Source organism: Leucopleurus acutus (assembly GCF_964270905.1).
Source record: "Leucopleurus acutus genome assembly, chromosome: X".
NCBI classification, from domain to species: Eukaryota; Metazoa; Chordata; class Mammalia; order Artiodactyla; family Delphinidae; genus Leucopleurus; species Leucopleurus acutus.
Window position 1 is genome coordinate 52777513 of NC_139148.1, and position 25196 is coordinate 52802708.

Consider the following 25196-nt stretch of genomic DNA (forward strand, 5'->3'; position numbering starts at 1 on the left):
GGGAGAGAGAGGAGGCTATATCAAGGGAGGTAGGAATGTCTTAGAAGGGGGAAGATGAAGAGGCAGGAAAGGAAAAAAAAGTCAAAATGCAGAGTGTTCCACTCCTCTCAGCTGCATTTTTCATTTTCTCCCACTCTTTTCTCTTTTTGCATACCCTCACAAGTCTGAAGTAGAAATGCCAAACCTTTAGGATTCACACAAGTAAAACGTCACCCTGCTCTCTACTCCCTAAACTCCCTTTTAGCTGCTCTAGGGTGGCCTGCCATCTGGCTAGCAGCATCCCCTTATTTGCCTAGAAATAAGTTAATTTGAAAAATATTTACCCATTTCACAAACTAAATTACTGATGAAAGGGCTCTTTCAAGCCACCCCTTTACTCTGAAGCTGTGTGTGGTAGGGGGAAAGCTGGTATGGGGGACACTCATCCATCCTGGCACCAGTCAAATCCTTATAGGCCATAGCACAAGGAGGCCTTTCAGAACTGTGAAACTGCTGTTTTTCCTCATTCCTAGCACAACCAACACCCATCCACATTCAGGAGTGTGCACCCCTCCCCCCCCACATACACACACAGAGTAGGGTGTGCACACACACCCACCACGTACATACTGTCACACAACCTACACACATACCTTCCCAAAGGCTTTCTCCAAGGGTCTGTCAGGCACCCAGAGGTGAAGGCTGTGGCATTTCATGACACATAATTTGTCATAAACCTGGCTCAAAGACCAGCCTTGGAGAACCCTTTCCCCCTTGGGGGAAAAAATCAAAAAGCATTCTATTGTTGTAGTCCAGTTTTCTTCCCACGTAACTAGGTAAAAAATCTCTTAGATAAAACTTAAGTTTCTCCAGATACCAGCAAACAGGTATTTCCTCCCTCCCCACTCCCATCACCCCTTAATTAACATTTCATTTGCCTTTCACTTGTCTTTCCAGTTCACCGGCCTCTGATTTCAACTGCCTATGGACACCCAAAATCACAGAAGGCAAGAACATAGTCCAACCATCCCCAAATGCCAGTGTTATAGGGAATCCCAAACTTACTGAGGAGGAAAAAATTGCTCAATGTCAAACAGTCACTGAACAGAGAGGACCAAGGTCTGCAGCTGCCCATCCTAGAGCCTTTCCTCACTCTCCAACACTGTCTCAAAACAAAGTGCCCAGCTAAAATATCAGTTTACTTTAGAAAATACTGTTAGAGCAAATGCAGGGAGGGATGGGGAAAGGGACTCACTAGATTCTCTTTGCAAAAAACAAGTTCTTAGTTCAACCCAGGGGCTCCCACAAAGGGACTAAAGAGTAAATAATAAGAGTGAATGCCAGCAGACTTCCCAGATCATGCTTACACCATGGTACCAACTGAATTAAAAAATCAGTTGCTCACCCACACAGAACCATTGAGAGCACACCCTGAGGCTCAAAACCTCTTCTAAAGCCATAAAACAATACTCTTTGGGTCCTGAGGTCAGGACAATTTCAAGAGCCCCCTTCACAGCCTTCAAAGTCATTTCCAAAGAGTCTGAACAACAGTACATGGAACTTGAGAGCACAATGCCAGCAGATTTGCACATCACTCATGAATAGCCGCCCACATGGGTGTAGAGGGAACATGTGTGTGGATGTGTATGTGCCCTGATTCATTGCTACATGAGACATAATTGGCACTCTTTCAAGTCAGGTAAGAAACAGAATGAAGAAGACCTGCCTACATCAGTGGGTGGGGGGTGAGGGGTATTATGCACGCTGGCATCAGAGACAGTTTTTTTCCTGGCTTTGCCAAGAGCTTTCTTAGGGGAAACAGAAATATACAAATAATAACAGTAGCAATATTAACAGCAACCACCACCACTACCACCAGATACAGACATGCAAATAAGTGTCAAATTGGAATGCTGCTTTTAGCTCATGTTTTCCAGAGCTTTCATCCCATTCCATCCAGACTTTTTTTTGGGGGGGTGCTCAAAACTCTCAATTTAGCATGATACATACTTTCATTTTGTCATGGAAACCTTCTAATTAGAAAGACTTCTGATTTTAAAGAACAAACAAGGAAGCAAACAAAACCACTTTCTCATTAGCACTAGCAAGTTCTATTTAAAATGTAGTTCAAGAACATCTTTGCAAATGAGATTACCCCAAAGAGGCATATCTAAATACATTATTCCCAAGGTAGGTAGAGAGCTGGCTTTTGTTGTTTTTTGGAGGACATACAGAGAAAATCCCCAAACTCAAATTCACAGGTACAATCTTTGGGAAAAAGAACCAAACAGTTACTGTCAATGTCTTCTCTTGCTAATTCATAAAGATCAGAGAACGTTTTTATACCCCATTCCATGATTCCAAAGAAATTGACATTTAATGATTTAAAAAATGTTTTAAAGGTGGCTTCTTTCCAAATTGGAAATTGTAAACCCTGTACAGCAAATTAAGATTCAGAGAACACAGTCACCAACTGCCAGCACAACGCACCCCACCACATCACTTCCCAAATTCTCGCTTCTCATTAGAGACTGAAGAATCATTCTCCCTAAATTCATTCCTTGCATCAATTTTTCCCTCTAAACATCTAGTGCAATACTGTTTTCCCTAAGATGCCAGAAATTCATCATACTCTTCCCACAACCCCCCTTGCCCCAAACAAACCCAAATGCGCTTCTGATGGCAAGAGAGAAATTTTGACTGAAATTCTGTGATGGAATTTAAAGGTAGTTTTAAAGAAAACGAATTGACAAGACACCACAATCAGCAAAGCCATTGTGTAAGGACACAGAGCTTGCTTCATGAACGTCACATAGGTGGAGAATGCACACACACACATGCACACATAAATAGAAAGCATTTCTTTATCAACAGTTTTACTCAAGCAATAAGCAACTACACTCACAGGCATACTTAAAAGACAAGACATAACAAAAGATTTAGGGAGAGATAATATACCAACGTCATACATATCACAGCGAGGCCATGTTGAAGCTCAAAACGCTTTCCCCCCTGAGTAAGAAAGCTTGCTCTTTCTCTCCCTCTCTTTCCCTGTCTCTGTCTCTGTCTCTGTCTCTCTCTCTCTTTTTTTTTTTTTTTTTTTTTTTTTTTTCGTTGGAGGTTCTCGGGATGAAATCAAAACGAGAGTTCGAAACAGCTCAGGTGGCTGGACTCCATTCAGCGCGTTCCCAGGAAAAACATGAGTATGACATTTACAAGAAGGAGGACTACAATCACGGCAAAAACGACTACAGTTTGCACATCCAGGGTCATGGTGCAATGCAGAACACTGTAGTGTTCCAGATGGGGGGCCGGCAGATTGGGAGATGTCAGTCTCTGTTCTGTCAGACTGTCCATACAGCCACCATGCTAGAAAGGAGAGGAGGAAGTCGGGTGGTTGGGGAAGGGCTGGGTTTGGCGCCCGAGTTTGATATGGGAGGGGGGGAAGGGGGAATGGGGACAGGGGTGCTTGCTTCCCCCCTTCTCAGAACTGAGCTGATCCTTCTTCCCTAGCTGAGAAATCTTAGCTTGCGCTGAAGTCGGCAGAGTCCAGCATTCTCTCTCGGGCGCCACGGAAAAGGCAAAATCCTGGCTTTCAAAGGGAAAGGCGGGGGGAACCAGAGCGAGGTTCTCCGGCGCCTGCTCAGTCTGTCTGTCCGGGGGTGCGTCCGTCCACCTGCCTGGCTGGCTACCGGTCAGTCTCGGTCTCCCCTACTCCTAATTCGCTCGCTTTCCTACGCTCTCTCTGCTCGCGGAGCTCCCGGCTGCCAGCCACTCTTTCGATCCCTGCCTCGCTGGCTCTCTTCCTCTCCTCTCCCCACCCCCCAATGCGAAGACTACGTTTTTATTCTCCGAGCGACTGCCGGCGCCTGCGTGAGGCACAACCCAGGCTGCTGACAGGCCCGCCGGCCAATAGCAGGTGCCGCAGAGGCGCGTTTACTCGCCGGGGGGCGGTACTTGAGCTGGCGTGCTACCCGCGGCAGCCAATCGGAGAACCCACGGTTCCCCCAGCAGGCCCGCTTCATCCAGCCCAGCTGGAGGCCCTGGCTGCCAGTTCTAGCGTGGGGGTGGGGAGCATGTTGTGGATGGGTTGATGCAGATGAGGGGAGAGAGGAGGGAAAGGATTGGGAAAGAGGGAGGGATCGGACATAAGGGGCCAAAGGGGAGAGGGCATGGCAGGGAGGGAGGAGGGAATGAGGAGAAGACCATGAGAAGCAGGAGGAAGAGAAAAGGAAAGATGGGAAGGAGAAAGAAGAAATAGGGGGATACGACGATGAAGAAAGAGAACGGTGGAGGAAAGGAAGGAAAAAGGGTGGGGAGGAGGGAAAAGGAACGGGGGAAAAAGGAATCCTTTGCAGCCACTTTGGAGCCTGGGCCAAGGAGGAAGCAACGATGCCTTTAGGCCACTGTCTAAGTATTTATAGGCTACTCACAATTAGCTATATAAGTTCAGCAAATCAGTGCTGTGTACAGAACCACAAGGACACTCAACAAATTATCCAAAATCCAATTATGTTTGTCTTTCTCTGATATCTCTGCACTTGCAGGTCAGATTTCCTTTCCTACTTATGGTTTCTTTACACTATTACAGCTTGCACTCTTCCAGCATACTGGGTACTAGGAAGAGAAGACAGCTTTGCAGTGGAAAACCCTCTACAAAACTTGCAGTCTGCTTGAAATACTTCCCTGTTCTGTGTTGGTGACCTGGTGTCCGAAACTTGGGGAAAAGCCCTGGACTAGAGAAAGGAAGTTTTCAGATTTACTCCTAGCCCTACCTCAAGCTTGCTGTATGACTTTTGGGCAACTCCATTCCCCTCTATGGGCGTCCATCTCCCTTCTGCCACATGAGGACTTAGACCTATCTGAGAATTCAGTGAAACCTCTGAACCCTCACCTCAGAAAAAGAAAGAAAATACAGCAGGCTCCTTGGCCCTCAAAAATCCAGGACTAACTTATACAGAAGATCTCTAAGGGCCCTTCTTACTCTTACATTCTAGGACTGTAAACATGAACACATAGATATTGGTGGAGAGGGGCAAGAAACTAGATTATCCAGGGATAGAACAAATTAATTTCTGGAATTTCTAGCATACTATAGACTCGAAGAGGAATGAGAATTGCTCTCTATTCTCTAGAAATCTTTGAGTCTAGGACAGTCACCCATTTTAACTACGTGACTGGAAATTCTGAGTGAATGCAGGTCATAAGCAAAATGGCCCCTAGCCTTACAAGATAGAATAAAACCTAAAGAAACGTTCACTTTAAAATTTTGACTCATCACATCACCTACGAATGATTTGTGCCAAAACAACAAAAAATCCTGAATCAGATCAAGCTTCTAGATCCAGCTATCAATTTATAGGCCACACAGGAGACAGAAAAACATGTTAAATTGGAATACGGGGATACAGACTGTAAAAAACTACAGGAGGTTTTTTAGCAAGTAAATAGGGAGAAAAAAGTGTGATTGATTCAGGTGAAACTTGTGTATGCGTGCATACACACACATATTTGTGACATTTATGAGATAAATGGGAATTTGAACCACCTGATAATATTAAGGAATCACTATTAATTGTAAATGATATTGTGGCTAAGTTTAACAAAAGGGGGAGAATGGGGTATATCTTTGTGACCTTGGATTTGGTAATGGTTTCTTAGATATGACATGAAAAGCACAAGCAACAAAAGAAAAAAAATAGATAAATTGGACTTGATCAACATTAAAAAACTTCTGTGCTTTGAAGGACAATATCAAGAGTATGAAAAGAGAATCCACAGAATGGAAGAAAATACTTGCAAATTATATATCTGATAAGGGGGCTTGTATCTAGAATACATAAAGAGCTCTTACAACTCAATTATATAAAGAAAAATAACTCAATTTAAAAATTGGCAAAGGATCTGAATAGCATTTCTCCAGAGAAACAGTCAATAAGCACATGGAAAGATGCTCAATATATTAGTCATCAGGAAAATGCAAATCAAATGCAAGAAATGCAAATGAAGGATATTTACTATAGCGTATTTGTAATGGGACACCATTTTACACATGCTAGGATGGCTATAATCAAAAAGCTAGATAATAAGTGTTGGGAAGGATGTGGAAAAATTGGAACCTTCATAACACTGCTGTGGGAATGTAAAATGATGAAGCCACTTTGGCTAGCAGTTCCTCAAAAACTTAAACATGGAGTTACCATTTGACCCAACAATTCCACCCTTAGGTATATACCTAAGGGAAATGAAAACATGCCCACACAAAAACTTGTACATGAACATGAATAACAGCATTGTTCACAATAGCCAAAAGATAGAAAGAACTCAAATGTCCATCACCTGGTGAATGGATAAACAAAATATGGTATATGCACACAATGGAATATTATTCAGCCATAAAAAACCCGAAGTACTGTTATATGCTAAAACATAGGTGAACTTTAAAAATATGCTAAGTGAAAGAAGCTAGACACAAAAGGCTTTTGTATGATTTCATTTATATGAAATACCCATATAGTTAGGATAAATACTGTTTATTGAAGCTTTTGTTTTATTTACATATAAATATAAATGTTCTAGGTTGTGATGTAAAATATATTTCTTACAGCAGGCAATGGTCAACATAGTTTGAAAGCCACTCTTCTAGATTATGTTGAGACAGATACTGGTGATCAGGACAGTACCATAATGTAAACAATTAGAATCTTTCTCCTTGCCTTTGAAAGTGCAATCTTAGCCTTTCTCCACATCACCATCTATTGACCCTTCAACCCACTGCAGCCTGACTTTCACTCCCATCATCCCATAAGAAACTGCAACTTCTTGTGAATATAAACAAATGACCAACTTGTTGCTATATCTCATGGCCAATTTTCCATCTTTATCTTCCCTGAATTTTCTCCCTCTTGACTCCATTGATGCCTTCCTCCTTCCTGAAATGCTCCATTTGCCTTGGGGACACCATCCACATGACCTGTCTGGTTATATTGTCTTTACTTCCTGCTTGGGTTCTTCATTTAGTCATTAAGGGCATGATTTCTCAAGGTTCTTCTAATCTCAGCCCCCTTTTTTTCTCATTCCATACTTGCACTGAATGATGGACCTATCCATTCCCAAGGCTTTAACTACCTACCACCTACATTACACACTGATATACCTCCTTTCAACAAAGTTACAGGACACCAGTGGGGGAATAAAACAGATATAAGTCCTTGCCTGCAGGGAGCTTACAACTCTCTGCTGATAACTCCTAGGTAGCTCTCTTGAACTCCAGAGATGAATCTCCAGCTGCCTTCTGGACATCTCCTCCTGAATATCTCACAAGAATCTCAGACTTGATAAGTCCAAAAGTGAAGTCATCTTCTCCCACCCCTGCCAGCTTCCTCCTTCCCCTGAGATCCCTGTCCCTTAGGAATGTCACACACAGAACTAACCTAAAACCAAGGAGATATTCATAGGTCTTGCTTCTCCCTCACCTTGCTACTAGCCAACTAGTCTCTAAGTCTTGATGATTCTCTTTCTCCTTAAGGAATGTATCCTCGCTCTCTCTCCCTGCTGCCAGCACTGTGGTCTCTTGCGCAGCTCTCTCTCCCCAATTCAGCTTCTACTCTCCTGAACAAATTATCTATTTCAAAAGCAGTTCTGCTCTTATCAATTCTATGGTGGATACTATATATTGGTTGCTGTGGATCCATGCACCCCCCTTCTAGCCTGCCTCCCTATATTGCTGAAAAGTTAAAAACCAAAAACTACAACAACAACAACAACCTGTCATTTCTCAGACTCCTTTGCATCCAGTGCTCTGGATGTTATTTATTTCTGCCAATCATATGCATATGCACAATATTTGGAAGAAAAGTGATGATGCAGAAACCATACTTCTGTTTCTGATGGCAGGTAGAGTGGTGGGGGTTTAGGGTTTTCTGCAGCCGTGCTACATTTCCATAGGTCCCAGTATCTGGACACTGGCTTTGTGTCTTTGTACAAGCAGGGAATGAGACTTTTAAATTTATTTATTTATTTATTTATTTTGCCACTGAGGATTTGGAAGGCATAATGTTACTCTAGTCAATAGTTAAGGCAGCACAGCAAAGGAAACCATAAACAAGACCAAAAGACAATCCTCAGAATGGGAGAAAATATTTGCAAATGAAGCAACTGACAAAGGATTAATTTCCAAAATTTACAAGCAGCTCATGCAGCTCAATAACAAACAAACAAACAAACAAACCCCAAAAATGGGCAGAAGACCTATATAGACATTTCTCCAAAGAAGATATACAGACTGCCAACAAACACATGAAAGAATGCTCAACATCATTAAGCATTAGAGAAATGCAAATCAAAACTACAATGAGATATCATCTCACACCAGTCAGAATGGCCATCATCAAAAAATCTACAAACAATAAATGCTGGAGAGGGTGTGGACAAAAGGGAACACTCTTGCACTGCTGGTGGGAATGTGAATTGGTACAGCCACTATGGAGAACAGTATGGAGGTTCCTTAAAAAACTACAAATAGAACTACCATATGACCCAGCAATCCCACTACTGGGCATATACCCTGAGAAAACCATAATTCAAAAAGAGTCATGTACCAAAATGTTCATTGCAGCTCTATTTACAATAGCCCAGAGATGGAAACAACCTAACTGCCCATCTTCAGATGAATGCATAAAGAAGATGTGGCACATATATACGATGGAATATTACTCAGCCATAAAAAGAAATGAAATCGAGGTATTTGTAATGAGGTGGATAGACCTAGAGTCTGTCATACAGAGTGAAGTAAGTCAGAAAGAGAAAGACAAATACCGTATGCTAACACATATATATGGAATTTAAGGGAAAAAAATGTCATGAAGAACCTAGGGGTAAGACAGGAATAAAGCCACAGACCTACTAGAGAACAGACTTGAGAATATGGGGAGGGGGAAGGGTGAGCTGTGACAAAGCGAGAGAGAGGCATGGACATATATACACTACCAAACGTAAGGTAGATAGCTAGTGGGAAGCAGCCACATAGCACAGGGAGATCAGCTCAGTGCTTTGTGACAGCCTGGAGGGGTGGGATAGGGAGGGGGGAGGGAGGGAGACGCAAGAGGGAAGAGATATGGGAACAAAGGTATATGTATAACTGATTCACTTTGTTATAAAGCAGAAACTAACACACCATTGTAAAGCAATTATACCCCAATAAAGATGTTAAAAAAAAATAGTTAAGGCAGTGGCAGATTCCTAATTCCTAGATTTCAAATCAGGTGGAGTGTTCCCAAAACTCCTGATGCCTCACCTTCCTGCTCGTGGCAGAAAAAACAGCTCCTGTGGTGTTGTTCTGGGAGTCATTCCTGGAGGCCCAGTCTAAACCTTGCCCCTTCAGCCCTTCAACAAATTTTGTAAGCACCCAACTTTCTATATTAAAACTCTGCTGAAAAAACTAGACCAATTTAATTTCTGCAGCTGAACCCTGGGTTATACAGCTCCTCTGCTCAAAGGCCTTCCATGGCTCCCCACTGCCTTTAAGGGAAATTCTGCAGCATGGTATACAATGCTTTGTCAATCTGGTGTCCTTTGCCTGACACTTAGCAGGTGCTTCATAAACATCTGTTGAATGCACGAACGTCTCCTTTATCCACTTGTTTCTTCTCAGAGAATTATATCTTCCAACCACAGAAGGCAAGACATGATGAGACCTCAGAGAAAATGTACTCTAAACCCTCATGTTCTAGGTTAGGAAACTGAAGCCCAGAGAATGAAAGTAAGCTACACAAGATTACACAACTAATTGCTGGCAGAGCAGAAACCAAAACTCTTATTTCTTGAATCTCAAAAGTACTTCTGAGAGATTTTAGACTTTGGAACATGACATTTGATCCCAGCCTATTTGCAGTTAGCTTTCTGCATAAGGTGACCATTCAACTCTGTTCACAATTTCAAAAAATTAGATGAGGCTCCCACATTTCAAGAAGCACTGCCCCACCAACAGGTGTATCCACAGAGAGCTGACCATATGAACACAAAGCAAGAAGGCGGCCATCTGCAAGCCATGGAGAGAGGCCTCGAAAGAAACCAACCCTGCCAACACCTTGAACTCAGGCTCAGAACTGTGAGAATATACATTTCTGTTGTTTAATCACCCAGTCTGCAGTACTTTGTTGTGGCTGCCTTAGCAAACTAATGTAGAAAAGCTATCAACATCTTAGTGATCAGTTTGGCATATACTGGAATAACATTAATAGTCACTTTAATAGTTTTATTAAAATTTATTCTGGATGTCTAAAAAAAAGGATAACCAACAAGGATCTACCATATAGCACAGGGAACTCTGCTCAATATTCTGTAATAACCTAATTGGGAAAATAATTCGAAAAAGAATAGATACACGTATATGTATGACTGAATCACTTTGCTGTACGCGTGAAACTAACACAACATTGTTAATCAACTATACTTCAATATAAAATAAAAAGTTAAAAAATAAAAAAGCACTGCCCCAACCTCAAAGGCAGCCCTTCTGCTTGCTAAATATCAAGGAATCACAGAATCTCTTGGTATAGCAAAACCCCAATTCCATCCTTCAATCTTTTCTGCAACATCCTCATCCAGTTTTAGGTCCAACACACACAACAATGGTGAGGTTCCTCTCTCCTAAGACAACCTGTTAGTCTTTGGGACAATCTCAGTTGGTGGAAAGTTCTTTCATCTCTTTGAGCCAGATGCTATCACTATTTCTATCACAGCCACTGCTGAGGAGCTAATCACTCCATGAGATAGTCTGGAATATAAATGTTCCCAAATTCACATTGAAATTACTATAAGCATCCAGTATATTTCTCAGGATCCAAAGGGCCCTCATTAGATAATAATAATAATAGTTAACACTTATAGAGTCCTTACTCTGAGCACTGTTCTAAGCCCTTTACATATATTAATTATTTTAATTCTCACAACAACCCTATGAGGAAGATACTATTATCTTCCTTATTTTACAGGTGAGGGGACTGAGGCATAGTGTTTAAATAACTTGCCCAAGGTCACATGGCTAGTCAGTGGTAGCGCCCAGATGCAAACCCAACCCAGTCTGGCTCTAGAGCCTATGTTTTTCAACACTATGCTGTATAAATGCCACTAGGTGACACATGTTCCTCCTTCCAATAGCATCTGACATGATGTCTCCTGGGTCACAGGAATAAACTGTTTCAATGTCCTGACTGGAGTCCCAGTGGCCTGCCACCCAGGTATAAGATATCTAGGTCTTAAATATTTGCCTTCTCTCAGGGAAAAGCCAATACCTGGTTGTTCTTTGCCCCTCATGGTTCAAACAGCTCCCAAAGCCCCACTTCTATCAGGAAGCACACCCAAGGAATGCTCCACATTTTGTCCTGACCCCTACTGCTACTCGCTTATTTGCCATCCAACTCCCACCTCAGCCACCTGATAATCCCTGATATTTGCCACAGGCAGCCTGAAGATATTGAATCCTGTCTGTTCATGTTCTTGGTTACCTATATGACTAGATGCTCTTGCACATTCATGAATGTCAGCTCTGTTTAGGAGAATCAGTTCCTTGAGGACAGGAACTCTTGGATAGTTCAGTTATTCAGCACAGAGATCACCACACCCCCCAAATCAGTTAAATTCAATAAGCAGTTATTTTGACAGCTAAGGGGTACAGAGAGCCTCTCGGGAAACTTACAGTCTAGTAGGGAAAAGAGTCACAAACACACAATTTCAATGTCATACAGTAAAATATCCTAAGCACAATCAGATAATGAATAAAGTTGTTGCTGATGATTATAGAACAAATCATAGAATTTCATACTTGAAATGGGGGAAAAAAGGTTATTTCCTTCCAACCTCCCTTTGTAGGAATTCTCTCTACAGTATATGTGATGGGGTAGGGGGAGAGGAGGGGGAGGAGGAACCATCTACTTTGGGCGAGCATGGTGCTAGGTTTTTCAACATGTCATTTTATTTAATTCTTCCCAGAAGCCCGAAAAGAAGTAATTGTTATTGTTATTTTAAAGAGTAGAAAACTAAGGTTAAGAATGTTTACATCATTTGCTCATAGACATACAAGTAGGATGTAGCAATTGCAAGGTTTAAACTGAGATCTATTTCCAAAGCCCACCTTTTTTTCTCCACTCTCTCTGATGAGTTTTGTTCAGCAGCCACTGGAATATTTTCAGTAACAAAAAAGAACTCACCCTGAAGCTTCCAAAGCCATTATTCATTTTGAGCTAAAATTCACTATACTATGGTTTCTGTCCATTTGTTAGAGTGCTATCCTCTGGGCAATGCAAAAAAGGTCTATCCTTCTAAGCAATAGTCTTCTTAAGTGTTTGAAGACATCTATCATGGGTTCAAACTCTTATTCCTCCTGAACGCCCACCTTACACACACACACACACACACACACACACACACACACACACACACACACATTTGTTTTCCAAGATAAACATGACCATTTCTTTAAGCTCTTCCACTTATGGCATGGCTTACAGTCCCCTCCCCAGGCTGGTTGCCTGTCAGTTTGTCCACACATCCCTAAGAACACATATCCAGGTGGGAGTGACAATGGGGAGTATGGTGAAACTGTCACCTCCCTTATTCTAAACACTGGACCTTAGGAAGAGCTACCTGTGAACTCATGTTCACCTAAAATGGCTGATACTTGCATGTGCTGCTGTGCCCCCACAATGCCTTGAGAAGCTCATGGCAAAGTGAAATAAGCAGTGGAAGAAAAGCTAAAACTTTTGGATGTAAATCCAGCCTCTGCTTCTTGGTAATCGTATGACCTCAAACAAGTCCTTAAACTTCCTTAAAACTCAAAAGTCTATGACTTGTTTTCAGTTGTAACTTAAAATAAAGCATTGGTTGTTTTAAAATTTCAACAGCCTTGCCCAAGTTGTGGCAGGCCTGGAGTTGGTCCCAAGTGGGGTACTCTGAGGAAAGGGTGATGAATGATTAGCTTAAGTTAAAGAATAAAGTTGCATATAACTGTGTGGTTGTGGGGGTGGCATTTTATGGGGAAAATAAGACATAGGACTAAGAATTTGACTCTGCCTGAGGACTTTTCTCCTAGCTATCTAGAAGTTTAGCTCTAATTATATCTTTTCAAAAGGAGTCCATCCCTGACCACCCTCTCTAAAACTGAACCACACCATCACTCTCTATTCCATTATCCTGCTTTTCTTTCTAGCCCTGAAATTTTATATAATTATTGGTTTATTTGTTTATTTTCTCCCTTTATAAAGTGTAAGCTCCATGACGGTAGAGACTGTTTTGTTCATTGCTGTATCTCTAGCACCTAGAACAGTGCTTGGAATTCAATAAATATTTTTTAAATGATTAAATAACTAAATGCTAAATGAATGAATGAAGACCAAAGCACAGTCCTGCTGATTCACAATGTAGGACATAGAGGAAATGTATCATGGAATTATTCTCTGCTGTGGCCTGTGAATACCAACCTTTGCACTGCCTCCCAAGGGGCCTTTGTTAGTCAGAACTTCTCCAAAAGGGACTGAAAGTTCCAGATTACAGGCTGAGAATTTCAGGACCTCTTTGGTTTTCTGTTCCTTGTTGGCAGAAGCCATTCTAGACCGCCACTAAGAAGGAAGCCCTTCCCTCAAGAAAAATTGCCTATACCACCCTCCTGTGTCCAAAGACTGAATACATCTCTGAATAAATAACCAGGAACAGCAATTTCCTCCAGTTCCTTTGCATGCATCTATTTCAGGCCTATTTCTTTCTCTCTTTTTGGGGTGGTGGGGGAGGTGCTTATTGCAGTTCTATTTCAAGCAAACTAGTGGGTCAAACAACCTGCCTCTACTCAGGTTAGAAAAGACTGGTTGGAAAAGAGCAGCGAGTCTAAAAGCCCCTTCAGAGGAAGTACAATGCTTTCATATCAGGCTCGGTATCTTTCTGGGAAAGCCAAACTCAATAATACATCAATTCAAGGTTGGGATGGGCAGTGAATGCTTCCCTGAGGACTAGTGTTTAGTTTTGGAGCCTAATCTCCTGGACAGTTCCATTTTGGGGCCTCATGACTCATTCAACCAGCTACCCTTCTGACTCCTATGTCCAAGTTTATTTATTTACAGGCTTCATTTAAACTGAAAACTGCTGAGCAGTAAGGACACTAAGCATTCATCATCAAATTAAACATGGAGTTTTGCTCAGATTAGATGCCTGACAAGCATTACATAGATAAGCAGGTAGATTGGTAGGTAGGTAGGTAGGTAGGTAGATGATAGGAATAAGTTGAAACTGCAGTAGGAGAGGAGGGGGTTAGTTCAACTAGGGAGTTTGTAAGATGCTAGATTATGTGTCAGAGGGAGTCTAAGGATTTGACTTAGGAACTGTATTTTCTGTAGAAGTCCAAGGTAGTCTAGAAGTGAGGCTCTGAGTGAAGATGTAAAGAGAGTTGGACACTACCAAAGATTGGTAAAGAAAAGATGTGTGCAGGATACACAGATGGATAGAGGCTTGTAGAGATTTGTGAGGGCCAAGATGAGACTTCTGAAGCTCTCTGTGGACTGATATGGAGAGATCTCAAAGATACATTATGTGCAAAAAAGAAATATGCAGAATTAATATTGTTACTATTATCCAAGGCAATCTACAGATTCAATTCAATCCCTATCAAAATACCAATGGCTAGGGCTTCCCTGGTGGTGCAGTGGTTGAGAGTCCGTCTGCCGATGCAGGGGACACAGGTTCATGCCCCGGTCCGGGAAGATCCCACATGCCGTGGAGCAGCTGGGCCCGTGACCATAGCTGCTGAGCCTGTGCGTCCGGAGCCTGTGCTCCGCAATGGGCAAGGCCACCACAGTGAGAGGCCCGTGTACCACAAAAACAAACAAACAAACAAACAAAAAAACCAATGGCATTTTTCACAGAACTAGAACAAATAATTCTAAAATTTGTATGGAAACACAAAAGACTCTAAATACCCAAAACAATCTTGAGAGAAAAAGAACAAAGCTGGAGGTATCACACTCCCTGACTTAAAACTATACTACAAAGCTACAGTCATCAAAACAGTATGGTGCTGGCATAAAAACACATACATCAATGGAATATATTGGAGAGCCCAGAAATAAGCCGACATTTATATAGTTAATTCACCTACAACAAAGGAAGTAAGAATATACAATGGGGAAAACAACAGCCTCTTCAAAATGTTTCTGGGAAAACTAGACATTTACGTGTAAAAGAATCAAACTGGACTACTTTCTCACACCATATACCAAAATAAACTCAAAATGGATTAAAGACTTGAATGTAAGACCTAAAACCATAAAAATTTTAGAAGAAAACATAGGTGGTATGCTCTTTGGCATCAGTCTCAGCTATATTTTCTTGGAGATGTCTCCTCAGGCAAGGGAAACAAATGCAAAAATAAACAAATGAGGCTACATGAAACTGAAAAGCTTTTGTGCAGTGAAGGAACTATCAACAAAACGAAAAGGCAGCCTACTGAATGGGAGAAGATATTTGTAAATTATATATCTGATAAGGGGTTAATATAAAAATATACAAAGTACTCACAAGACTCAATATCAAAAAAAAAAACCAACTTGATTGAAAAATGGGCAGAGGACCTAAATGGACATTTTTCCAAAGAACACATACAGATGGTTCACAGATACATGAAAAGATGCTCAACATCACTAATCATCAGGGAAATGCAAATCAAAACCACAGTGAGATATCACCTCACAGTTGTCAGAATGACTGTAGTCAAAAAGACAACAACTGACACTGTTGGCAAGGATGTGGAGAAGAGGGAATCCTTGTGCACTGTTGGTGGGAATGTAAATTGGTAAAGCCACTATAGGAAAAAGTTCCTCAAAAAATTAAAAATAGAACTTCTATGTGGCCCAGCAATTTCACTTCTGGGTATACACCCAAAGAAAAAAAAGCACTGATTTGAAGAGATATATGCACCCCTATATTCATTGCAGCATTATTTAGAAGAGCCAAGATATGGAATCAACCTAAAGTGTCCATCAATAGATGGACTGATAAAGAAAATGGGGAATATTACTCAGCCATGAAAAAATGGAATCTTGCCATTTGTGACAACATGGTTGGACCTAGAGGGTATTATGCTAAGTGAAATAAGTCAGACAGAGAAAGAAAAATACTGTATGATTTCACTTATATGTGGAATCTAAGAAACAAACAAATGAGGAAACATAACAAAACAGAAACAGACTCATAGATACAGAGAAAAAAACTGGTGATTGTCGGAGGGTGGAGAGGGGAGGGGAGAGGGGATGAGTGAAATAGGTGAGGGGGATTAAGAGGCACAAACTTTCAGTTATAAAATAAATGTCATGGTGATGTAATATACAGCATAGTGAATATAGTCAATAATATTGTAACATTATTAAATTGTATGGTGGCAGATGGTAACTAGACTTACTGTTGTGATCACTTTGTAAAGTATAAGAATATTGGATCACTATGTTGTACACCTGAAACTAACAAAATGTTGTAAGTTGATTATACTTCAATAAAGGAAGTAAAAAAAATATGCTGAATAGTATATAAAATGTGTGATTTTGGGGGTGAAAAAGAAAGAAAATAAGAAAATATTTTTGTATCTGCTTATATCTGCATAAAGAAATTCTGGTGAACTCTAATGGGGGAACCTGGGTGGATAGGGGTCATCCATTGTATACATATTAATAGTTTGATTTTTTAAACCATATGACTGTTCTATTCATTAAAAATTAAATTTTAAAAATGTTAAATATGCTTTGTGATCTTAATAAGCTCCCTCTCCCTTTCTCTTTCTCTCTGCTTCAATTAACCCGATTACAAAGAGCCCTACACTTAGAAGGAAGCAGTATAGCTTGAGAGTTCAGAACACAGGGATTAGAGTCAGCTTGCTGAGTTTCAACCTTAGTTCTGACAATTGCTGGTTGTATGACCTTGAGCACGTTACTTAATGTTTTTGAGTCTCACTTTTCTCATCTTTAAAATGGGGAGAATGGTATAATGCCCTGGTACTCATTCTGCCCTTCACTTTAAGCAAGCCCCAGACTCTCAGTACTGCAGTTTTCTCACATGAAAAACAGGGAGATTCTTATGGTTCTTGGTGAGGATTTAATGAGTGAATACATGTAAAGTGCTTAGAACAATGCCTGGCACATAGTAATGCTCAGTAAATGATAACAATTACTATTATTCGAGAGTTTGAATATTATCTTTGCCCCCAACTTTAGGCAAAAACTATATTTTCTGAGCCTCAGTTTCCTCATCTATAAATAGAAGAAACAAATAATGCCTACCAAAAAGATGATGAAATCATGAATTTGAAAGTGCTCTATGAATTAAAACATTTGGTTAAGAAAAGAAGAATTGTTATAGTAGAAAAAGGTGAGGGGGATACTAAATGAAGATTCTACTTATTCAATGCTCCCCACCTCACCTCCAGCATTCTGAATGAGGTCATATCTAAGCAGCAAGTGGAGGTCTTTAAAAGTCATGAGTCACTTCTGTATTAAATGTCAGAAGATTAGTCCTGGTTCCCACTTCTCTAAAGCAGAGTGGTGAAAAGGGGCTGCACACCAGTGGTTGCCACTCCATCATGAGATGCTAAATGTTTCTGTACAAGTGTTCTTATTTCTAGGAGGTGCTGAGGTTCATTGATTCCTCTGCTATCCTTAGCAGCTTCTGTGAAAGGAAAGAAAGTTGCACTCAGTCCTGAAGGCTCACTCTCCCCCCTTCATACATATAACCAGTTTATGAAGTACAAAATAAGTCACTTAAGCAGGAGTACCCATTCTCCAGATCACAGCAAACGGCACTTACAGCCTCATTTTATGATATTATCTGGTTTGCACCTCACAACATCCCCAGAAGGCTGGCAAGGAGTGAGGGGTAATAGTTCCCACTTTACATAAGGGGAATACTCTACTTCTCAGAAGGAAAGTGACCTAGCTCTCATCACTTCGTGGGAGAATGGAAAGAACAAATAATTTAAAGCCAGAAAACCCAGTTCTTGGAAAAGTACTTTAGAATCTTTAATGTTCTATATATTTGGGATTTTTAATAAACTGTCAGGCCAGGGCCAGGACTATAACCCGAGTTTCTTGTCCTCTAGACCAGAACTCTTACTGAACTGATGATGGAAAAGAGAACAGCAAATAAGGATCAAGAAAAATTATCCCCCAAGAATAACTGCAGCTTACATTTAAATAGAACTTCACAGCTTCTTAAATAGGCCTTTTATCACATTTCAACCTCATTGCAACCTTGTGAGGGAAGTGCAGCTAGAAATAGGAAACTAAAACTTTACCCCCCCCTACACATACTTCTTATCCCTCTTCCCTGCTGTATTTTTTCTCCTTAGCACTTAGAACATAGTATATGCTTTATGGAATCATTTGCTTAGCATGTATCTGCCCTAGTAGAAAATCCATTCCACAAGGACAGAATTTTTGTCCGTTTTGTTCACCATTCAGTGTCTAGGACAGTGCCTGGTACATAGCAGATGCTCAATAAATATTATTAAGTAAGTGAATGAAATATCTATGTGGCTGTGTGCATGTGTGTGGGGGAGAGAGAGAGAGGGAGGAAGGGAGGGAGGGAGCGAGAGAGGGAGGGAGGGAGAGAGAGAGAGAGAGAGAGAGAGAGAGAGAGAGAGAGAGAGAAGGGCCCCATTTTGCATATTAGTAACCTGATATCCGGATTAGTTAAGCAATTGTCCCAGGAAGGACTTCTGAAGCTTCCCATTTCAGCCTGTTCCCTTCACCTAACTGCCTGGCTGGTTCAGGGACATCTTACCTCTGCAAAAAGGAACATTTACTGCAAATGCCTCTGCCTTTTCTATGACCAGCTTCAGGCATGGTTGGCTACAGGCAGTCTGAGGTTCTTCTCCTTCATCAGTTCACTCATCCATTCCACAAATATTCACAGGAGTGCCTGCTATGTACACAAAAGGCATTCTGCCAGGCTTCATTGACCTTTACACACCCAAATACATTTGTCTCACAAACACTCAAATGGCTTCCCTGAGTTTTCACAATCTCTGGTATTTATAATGGTGAGGGAGGAAAGGGCAAAAGTCATTTGAGTTCTCAGCATGTGGCCTGAGGGTCCTGCTCTCTTCCACAACCTACCTGGCAGTTTCATGCCTACCTCATAGGATTGTTGGGAAGATTAAACTAGATACACATGCAAAAGACTTAGAGCAGTGCAGTGCTTGGCACAAGGTGAACGCTGGCTTGGTAAATGTTAGCTATTATCCTTAAGCCCTACTGCATTCGTGATCTTATTGCTGATACCCCTTACCTCTGGAATGAAGGAGACCAAGCAAAAATCCACTCCTGGCAAGTGGGGAGAGTAACGCTCAAGGAACTACTGTAGAATTACAGATCTATTTCTCATCCTGGCTCTGTTTGAAGATAGATGTGTGGAAAAGATACTTCATCTCTCCCAGTCTTAGTTTCCCCAACTTTTAAGTATAAAGAGTGTTGTGATGCCCACATAAATTCACATATGTGAAGGTGCTTTGAAAATGCAAAATACCAAAAAAAGTGAGGGATTATTATTGTATTAAAATAATAAAGATGATTATTAATTGAACCCTTGTTATGTGAAATACACTGTACCAAGTGCTTTACATAGATTAGTTTAATATTTACAATAGTACCAATGACCAGGTACTACTATTGTTTCAGTTTCACTGATAAGTTGTGATAGTTAATTGTATGTGTCAATTTGTCTGGGCCACAATGCCCAGATATTTGGTCAACATTATTCTGGATATTTCTGTGAAGGTATTATTTTGGGTGACATCAACATTTAAATCAGTGGACTGTGGGTAAAGCAGATTATACTTCACAATGTGGGTGGGCCTCTTCTAATCAGTTGAAGACCTTAATAAAACAGAGACTGACCTCCCTCTAGCAAGAAGGAATTCTGCCAGCAAACTGCCTTTGGACTCAGACTGCAACTCTTCCCAGCTTGCTGGCCTACCTTACAGATTTGGGATTTGCATCTCCACAATCACGTGAGCCAATTATTTAAAATAAATCTCTCTCCCTCTCCCTGTCTCTCTGTCACCCTCTGTGTGTGTGTGTGTGTGTGTGTGTGTGTGTGTTTATTTATTTATAAAGTTGACTCTTGAACAATGCAGGAGTTAAGGGCGCTGAGCAACAGCATAATTGAAAATCCACCTATAACTTTACAGACAGCCCTCCTCTGTATCCACAGTTCCACATCCATGGATCATATAGTACTGCAGTCCGTATTTTGGGGAGAAAAAAAAATTCACATATAAGTGGACACACACATTTCAAATCTGTATTGTTCAAGGGTCAACTGTGTGTGTACACACACACACACACACACACACACACACACACACACACACACATATCCTGCTGATACTGTTTCTCTGGAGAACCTTGACTAATATATAAGGAAACTAAAGCTTAGAATGGTTAAATTCCTTGCCCCAAATCACACAGCTAGTCAGTGGCAGAGCCAGAAACCTAGGGGCCATCTTCCATATTTCCTCCCTGTTCTATACCTCTCTCACTCAATCCAGCATCAATTTCCATTGATTCTATCTCCAAAATTGTTGTCCAATCTGCCCTCCTCTCCTCAGCTCCAGTGACTTCATTTCTGCAGCAGTATCTCAACTGGGCTTGCCATCTCCATTTTCACCCTCCTCAATCCATTCTCTATAGCCTGCAAAAGTCAACTTCTCAGATCATAAAGCAGATCGCACCATTCTACTGCTACAAATGCTTCCTATTGTACTTAGAATAAACAGCACTTGTCAGTGCCCAGCACTATCACACACACTGCGAGCATAAATCAGTCTTCACAATAACACTATGGATAGTACCATTATTATCCCCATTTTTCAGAGGGCATAACTGAGGTACAGAAAGGTTAGGTAACATGTCCAAGGTCACTAAACTAATAAGTGGAAGAGTCAGAATTTGAATCTAGGCAGTCTGGTTGAGAGTGTGCTATTAAACACAGAGCTATACTGTCTTTGAGTATAGCTGATACACACCTTCCCTGGGCCTGCAAGCTCCCTGGGCCTACAAGGTCCCATGTGAGCTGGTCCCTGTCTGACTTCTGCCTTCCTATCATGCCACTTGCCTCCTTTTCTGCCTGTGCTCCAGCCATACAGGCCTTCTTTCTATCCCTCAAGCATACCAAACTATCTCAACCTTAAGGACTTTGTACATGCAATTCCTGTTGCCTCTCTCAAACTCCCCACGAACTTCACTATCTCATCCTTTATTTTTTATTATAATCCAAATTTGTTAGGATTTTTCCCCTACATAGCTGACTCAACTTCAATGTCACTACCCTGGTATGTCACTACCCTGGTATGTCACACGGGCCCTTTGACAAAATGTTTCCTCATGGCAATAGGACTTCTTAGAGCTAGCTGAATGCATTTATTTCCCGCCACTGCCTGGTTTCCATTACTGAACAGTTTAATCACTTGCAGAACTAGTCATATTCTAACACACACACACATAAAACGCCCCCCCACACCAAAAACAGCACAATGAGCAAACTTCTCAAAACAACGGGCTAAGAAGAAGCTCCTCTCATCATGTCATGGGGCTGTTTGGGGGCCTTTTTCAGTCCCTCCTCAAGCAGAGAATTCAGGAAGCCTTGGGCTGGGGTGGGAGTGATATTTCCTTGTGAATGAAATTCCTGTTGGATCTCTTGGCACTCAGAGAAGAGTAAAGTTGGGTCTCATCTTCTGAGGGCTGAATTCAGGGCAGTAGAAAAGATCATATTCTACCCACCCAAGGATATATCCCCTCTGTACTGTTAGGAATAATAATTCTTCCCCATATGGGTAGAGAACAACAAAGTTCACACAGCCCCTTTCTGTCTACACTCACACATATGATTCTCACAGCAAACTGGGAAGATAAGTGAGACTATGTGATGGTTAATTTTATGTATCAACTTGACTGGGCCACAGGGTGCCCATACATTTGGTCAAAAATTATTCTGGGTGTTTCTTTTCTTTTTTATTTTTTTTTCTTTTTTATTTTTAATTGAAGTATAGTTGGATATGGGGATTCTTTTCCCAGTTATACTCACTTTGTGGTCTTGGGTAAAGCACCCTCCCTATCTGAGACTCAGTTTTCACAATCTATAAAATGAGTGGTATTAAAACATTTTGTGTGGGAGGTAGGGAGAACACAGAGAAAGCAAAACCCTTTTCCAAAGTCGTAAGCAACAACCTAACATATGAAGCCAAAACCCAGGTGCTCTGGATAAATCAAAAGTGGGAGACCCAAATTTCTGCCTGCCCCTGCCCCCCTCCCTTGAGGCACTGCCATGGTAACCCTAGGGCTCTGAGGCAGGGGACCTGCAAACCTTTTGTGTAAAGGGCTAAATAATAAGTATTTTAGGCTTTGCAGGTCATATGGTCTCTGTCACAACTACTCAAATCTGCCTTTGTATCATGAAGGCATAATGAGCATGGCTGTGTTCTAATAAAACTTTATTTATGGACACTGAAACTTGAATTTCATATAAATTTCCATGTAATTTCATATACGTGTATCACAAAATATTGTCCTTCTTTGAATTTTTCCCAACTATTTAGAAATGTAAAAACCATTCTTAGTTTGTGGGCTGGATTTGGCCATCAGGCTATAGTTTGCTGACCCCTGATCTAAGGAGTTAGGCTAAATTATACCCAACGTCATCCAGCTTGAACATTAAAGCTGAGGCAGCCCAGAAGCAACATGAGCACTGTAGAAAGTAAAGCCTGAAATTATACTGTTGCCATGGAAATTCCAGAAAGTAGATAACAGAGTGGACTGGGTCTGCTCAAGGGTAGGAGACTACCATAAAAAGGAGAAGGCTCAAATTCTGATCTAACAGATCTAAACCCCTCACTTCCCCAGGCTGATCTGTATTTTAAACTACTTGGTGGTTCATCTACAGTCAGAACTTCAACTGTGACCAGTGCCTCCCAATCTTCCTCTGAGCTCAATATGTAGATCACCAACTGGCCTATTGGATATCTCCTATTTGAAGCTGTTCAAACATCTCAGACTCAACTTGGCTCAGACTATACTTGTCATTTCCCCTCTATAAATGCTCCTCCTCATTTTACATTCCCCATCTCTGTGAAGGATATCACCATCCCCTTGGTCTCACAAGAAGACTGTCACTGGGGGGAAGTTAAGGGAGACTAGGGCACATCAAGTTTTGATTAATACTTCACCAGATTGATGACAGTATTTTTACTATTGGCCACATCTGTCAGGCTGTGGCTCATAGTCCAAAGCTGAGCTCAAGCCCTAAGTTTCTGCATTTCTACACTGGCACACATACATGTGGATTAACTGTAACAATAACTGCAGGTTGTCTTCCAATGGCCCCTTCTTCCTTTGAATCAGAAACCTTGCCCCTGATTGTTAGCTGTGCACATAACCAGCCAGTTTACATAACTACATTTCCAAGTTTCCCTTTCAGCTGGGAGCATCCATGTGACTCAGTTCCTACCAATTAGATTTAAGGAGAAGTATTAAATAGGACTTCCTGGAAGGCTTCTTTCAAAAGGAGGGTTAAGCCATTTTCCTCCTCTTTTACCCTCCCTTCATGCTACCTAGAATGTGGATGTTAATGTTCTGGAGCTTCAACACCCATCTTGGATCATGGAGCAGCCTCAAGAATAAAAGCCAAATGCTAAGGATGGTGGAGCAGAGAAGTCCCTAAAGACTTTCTGAAGGTACCATATTGGCTCCGATATGCCTATATTCTGACTTATTTTATGTGAAAGAATAAAACCTGTGTGTTTTAAGCCAGTGTGAATAGATTTCTGTCATTTATACCAGAATTAAATCAACCATTAAACTTACCAGTTGTCATTGTATCTTACTTATGCAGAGATTTCCACCAACTCAAATGCTGTGGCTTTTATATAGGTAACATGAAATTTGGCATGGAATTAGTTCAAGATTCCATATTCTCCAAAGCGGTGCCATACCAAGGGTGGAGCAATAGGAGTAGGAAACCCTTAGTGCAGGCAATGAAATAGTGTACTAGCTATAGAATTTTTTTAAGACTAAAAGTCAAAGTGTACTTTTATTATCACTATGTGCCAGCAATTTTAAATAATGCCAGTAACAAAATACTCCTTGAAAAAAATCTTTTGTTGGTCAAAGCTCTAAACAATTGTTGTTATTACTGAGTTTTAGTAATATATTCAATACATAAAGTTTCAAATTATTACATTTGATTACTTATCCTTTAATAATATTGTATTCTACATGGAAGTTGATTCAGAGTCGATTCAGCTGATTCCAGTTATACATTTGCCACCCTCCCACATACACACAGATTTTACATGTGTTCCCTCAGTTCATTTTACTTTGGAAAGGTTTAAGACCATTCAAGGTAGCTTTGGGTGCATTTCATGTCTGCAAATCCTTCTGGCACTATATGTTCCAGAATTTAAATAGTAGATTTGAAGTAAACAATGATAGCACTACAATTGTAAAGTCAAAGAGACAATGTAATTTATTTCAATTCTGTCATCTATGTGACCAATTGGAGTTTTTATTTGTGCTTAAAATATAAAACAGAGAAGATAATATGAACTGTAAAGTGTAGTATTTTTGTTCAATAAGTACACATTTTAGATCATGTATGAGACGTTACTGAATTTGAATATCTTTAAAATTGAAGTTTATTCTTCTTTTTCATTGTTAATTATTTGAAAATTTAAAAAACAAATCAATAAAATAATTATTAGTACTGATTAGTACACGATTATTACTGAAAATAATTTTGTCACATAGAGGAGAGAGTATTAAAAATGAGCCATTCCAGATGTCACATATGTTAAGTGTATCATATCTTCAAAGTACTAATAATATACTTAATATTCTCCAGAATGCCAGAAAGCAAGAGATTGGTTCATTGGTAATCCACACAGAATCAACCCTCAATTAGCCTCACTAGAGGCCAGGAGCCCAAAGCAGGTCATTGGATCATTGACATAGACACAAAATTCCCTTGTACGCATCCACCCACTCTGTGTTCATTCTAGCTCCACACTCAGTCATTCAAGATTTGGATGGGTGGTCAGAAAGGAGAAAGACACAGACCATCTACAATGCTGACTACAGCCCTTTCATACAGATTATCATCACCCTGGTCTAAGCCACCATCGCCTCTAGCCTGGA

The 25196-nt window shown here is 40.8% G+C and overlaps 2 protein-coding genes across 5 annotated transcripts in view; both read right to left on the reverse strand.

Annotated features, from left to right (window-relative positions):
• ARHGEF9 (Cdc42 guanine nucleotide exchange factor 9) overlaps positions 1 to 25196 on the reverse strand; it is a gene marked incomplete at both ends in the record, with an annotated part of 218694 nt that overhangs the window by 190457 nt on the left and 3041 nt on the right. The gene's annotated exons all lie outside the window — the stretch shown is intronic.
• On the reverse strand, positions 2943 to 3336 carry LOC309977835 (uncharacterized protein; the record flags this gene model as incomplete). Its single annotated transcript, XM_082864170.1, has 1 exon — positions 2943 to 3336. One exon carries the CDS (start codon positions 3334 to 3336, stop codon positions 3157 to 3159), a length of 180 nt encoding a protein of 59 aa, XP_082720296.1. The 3' UTR covers positions 2943 to 3156.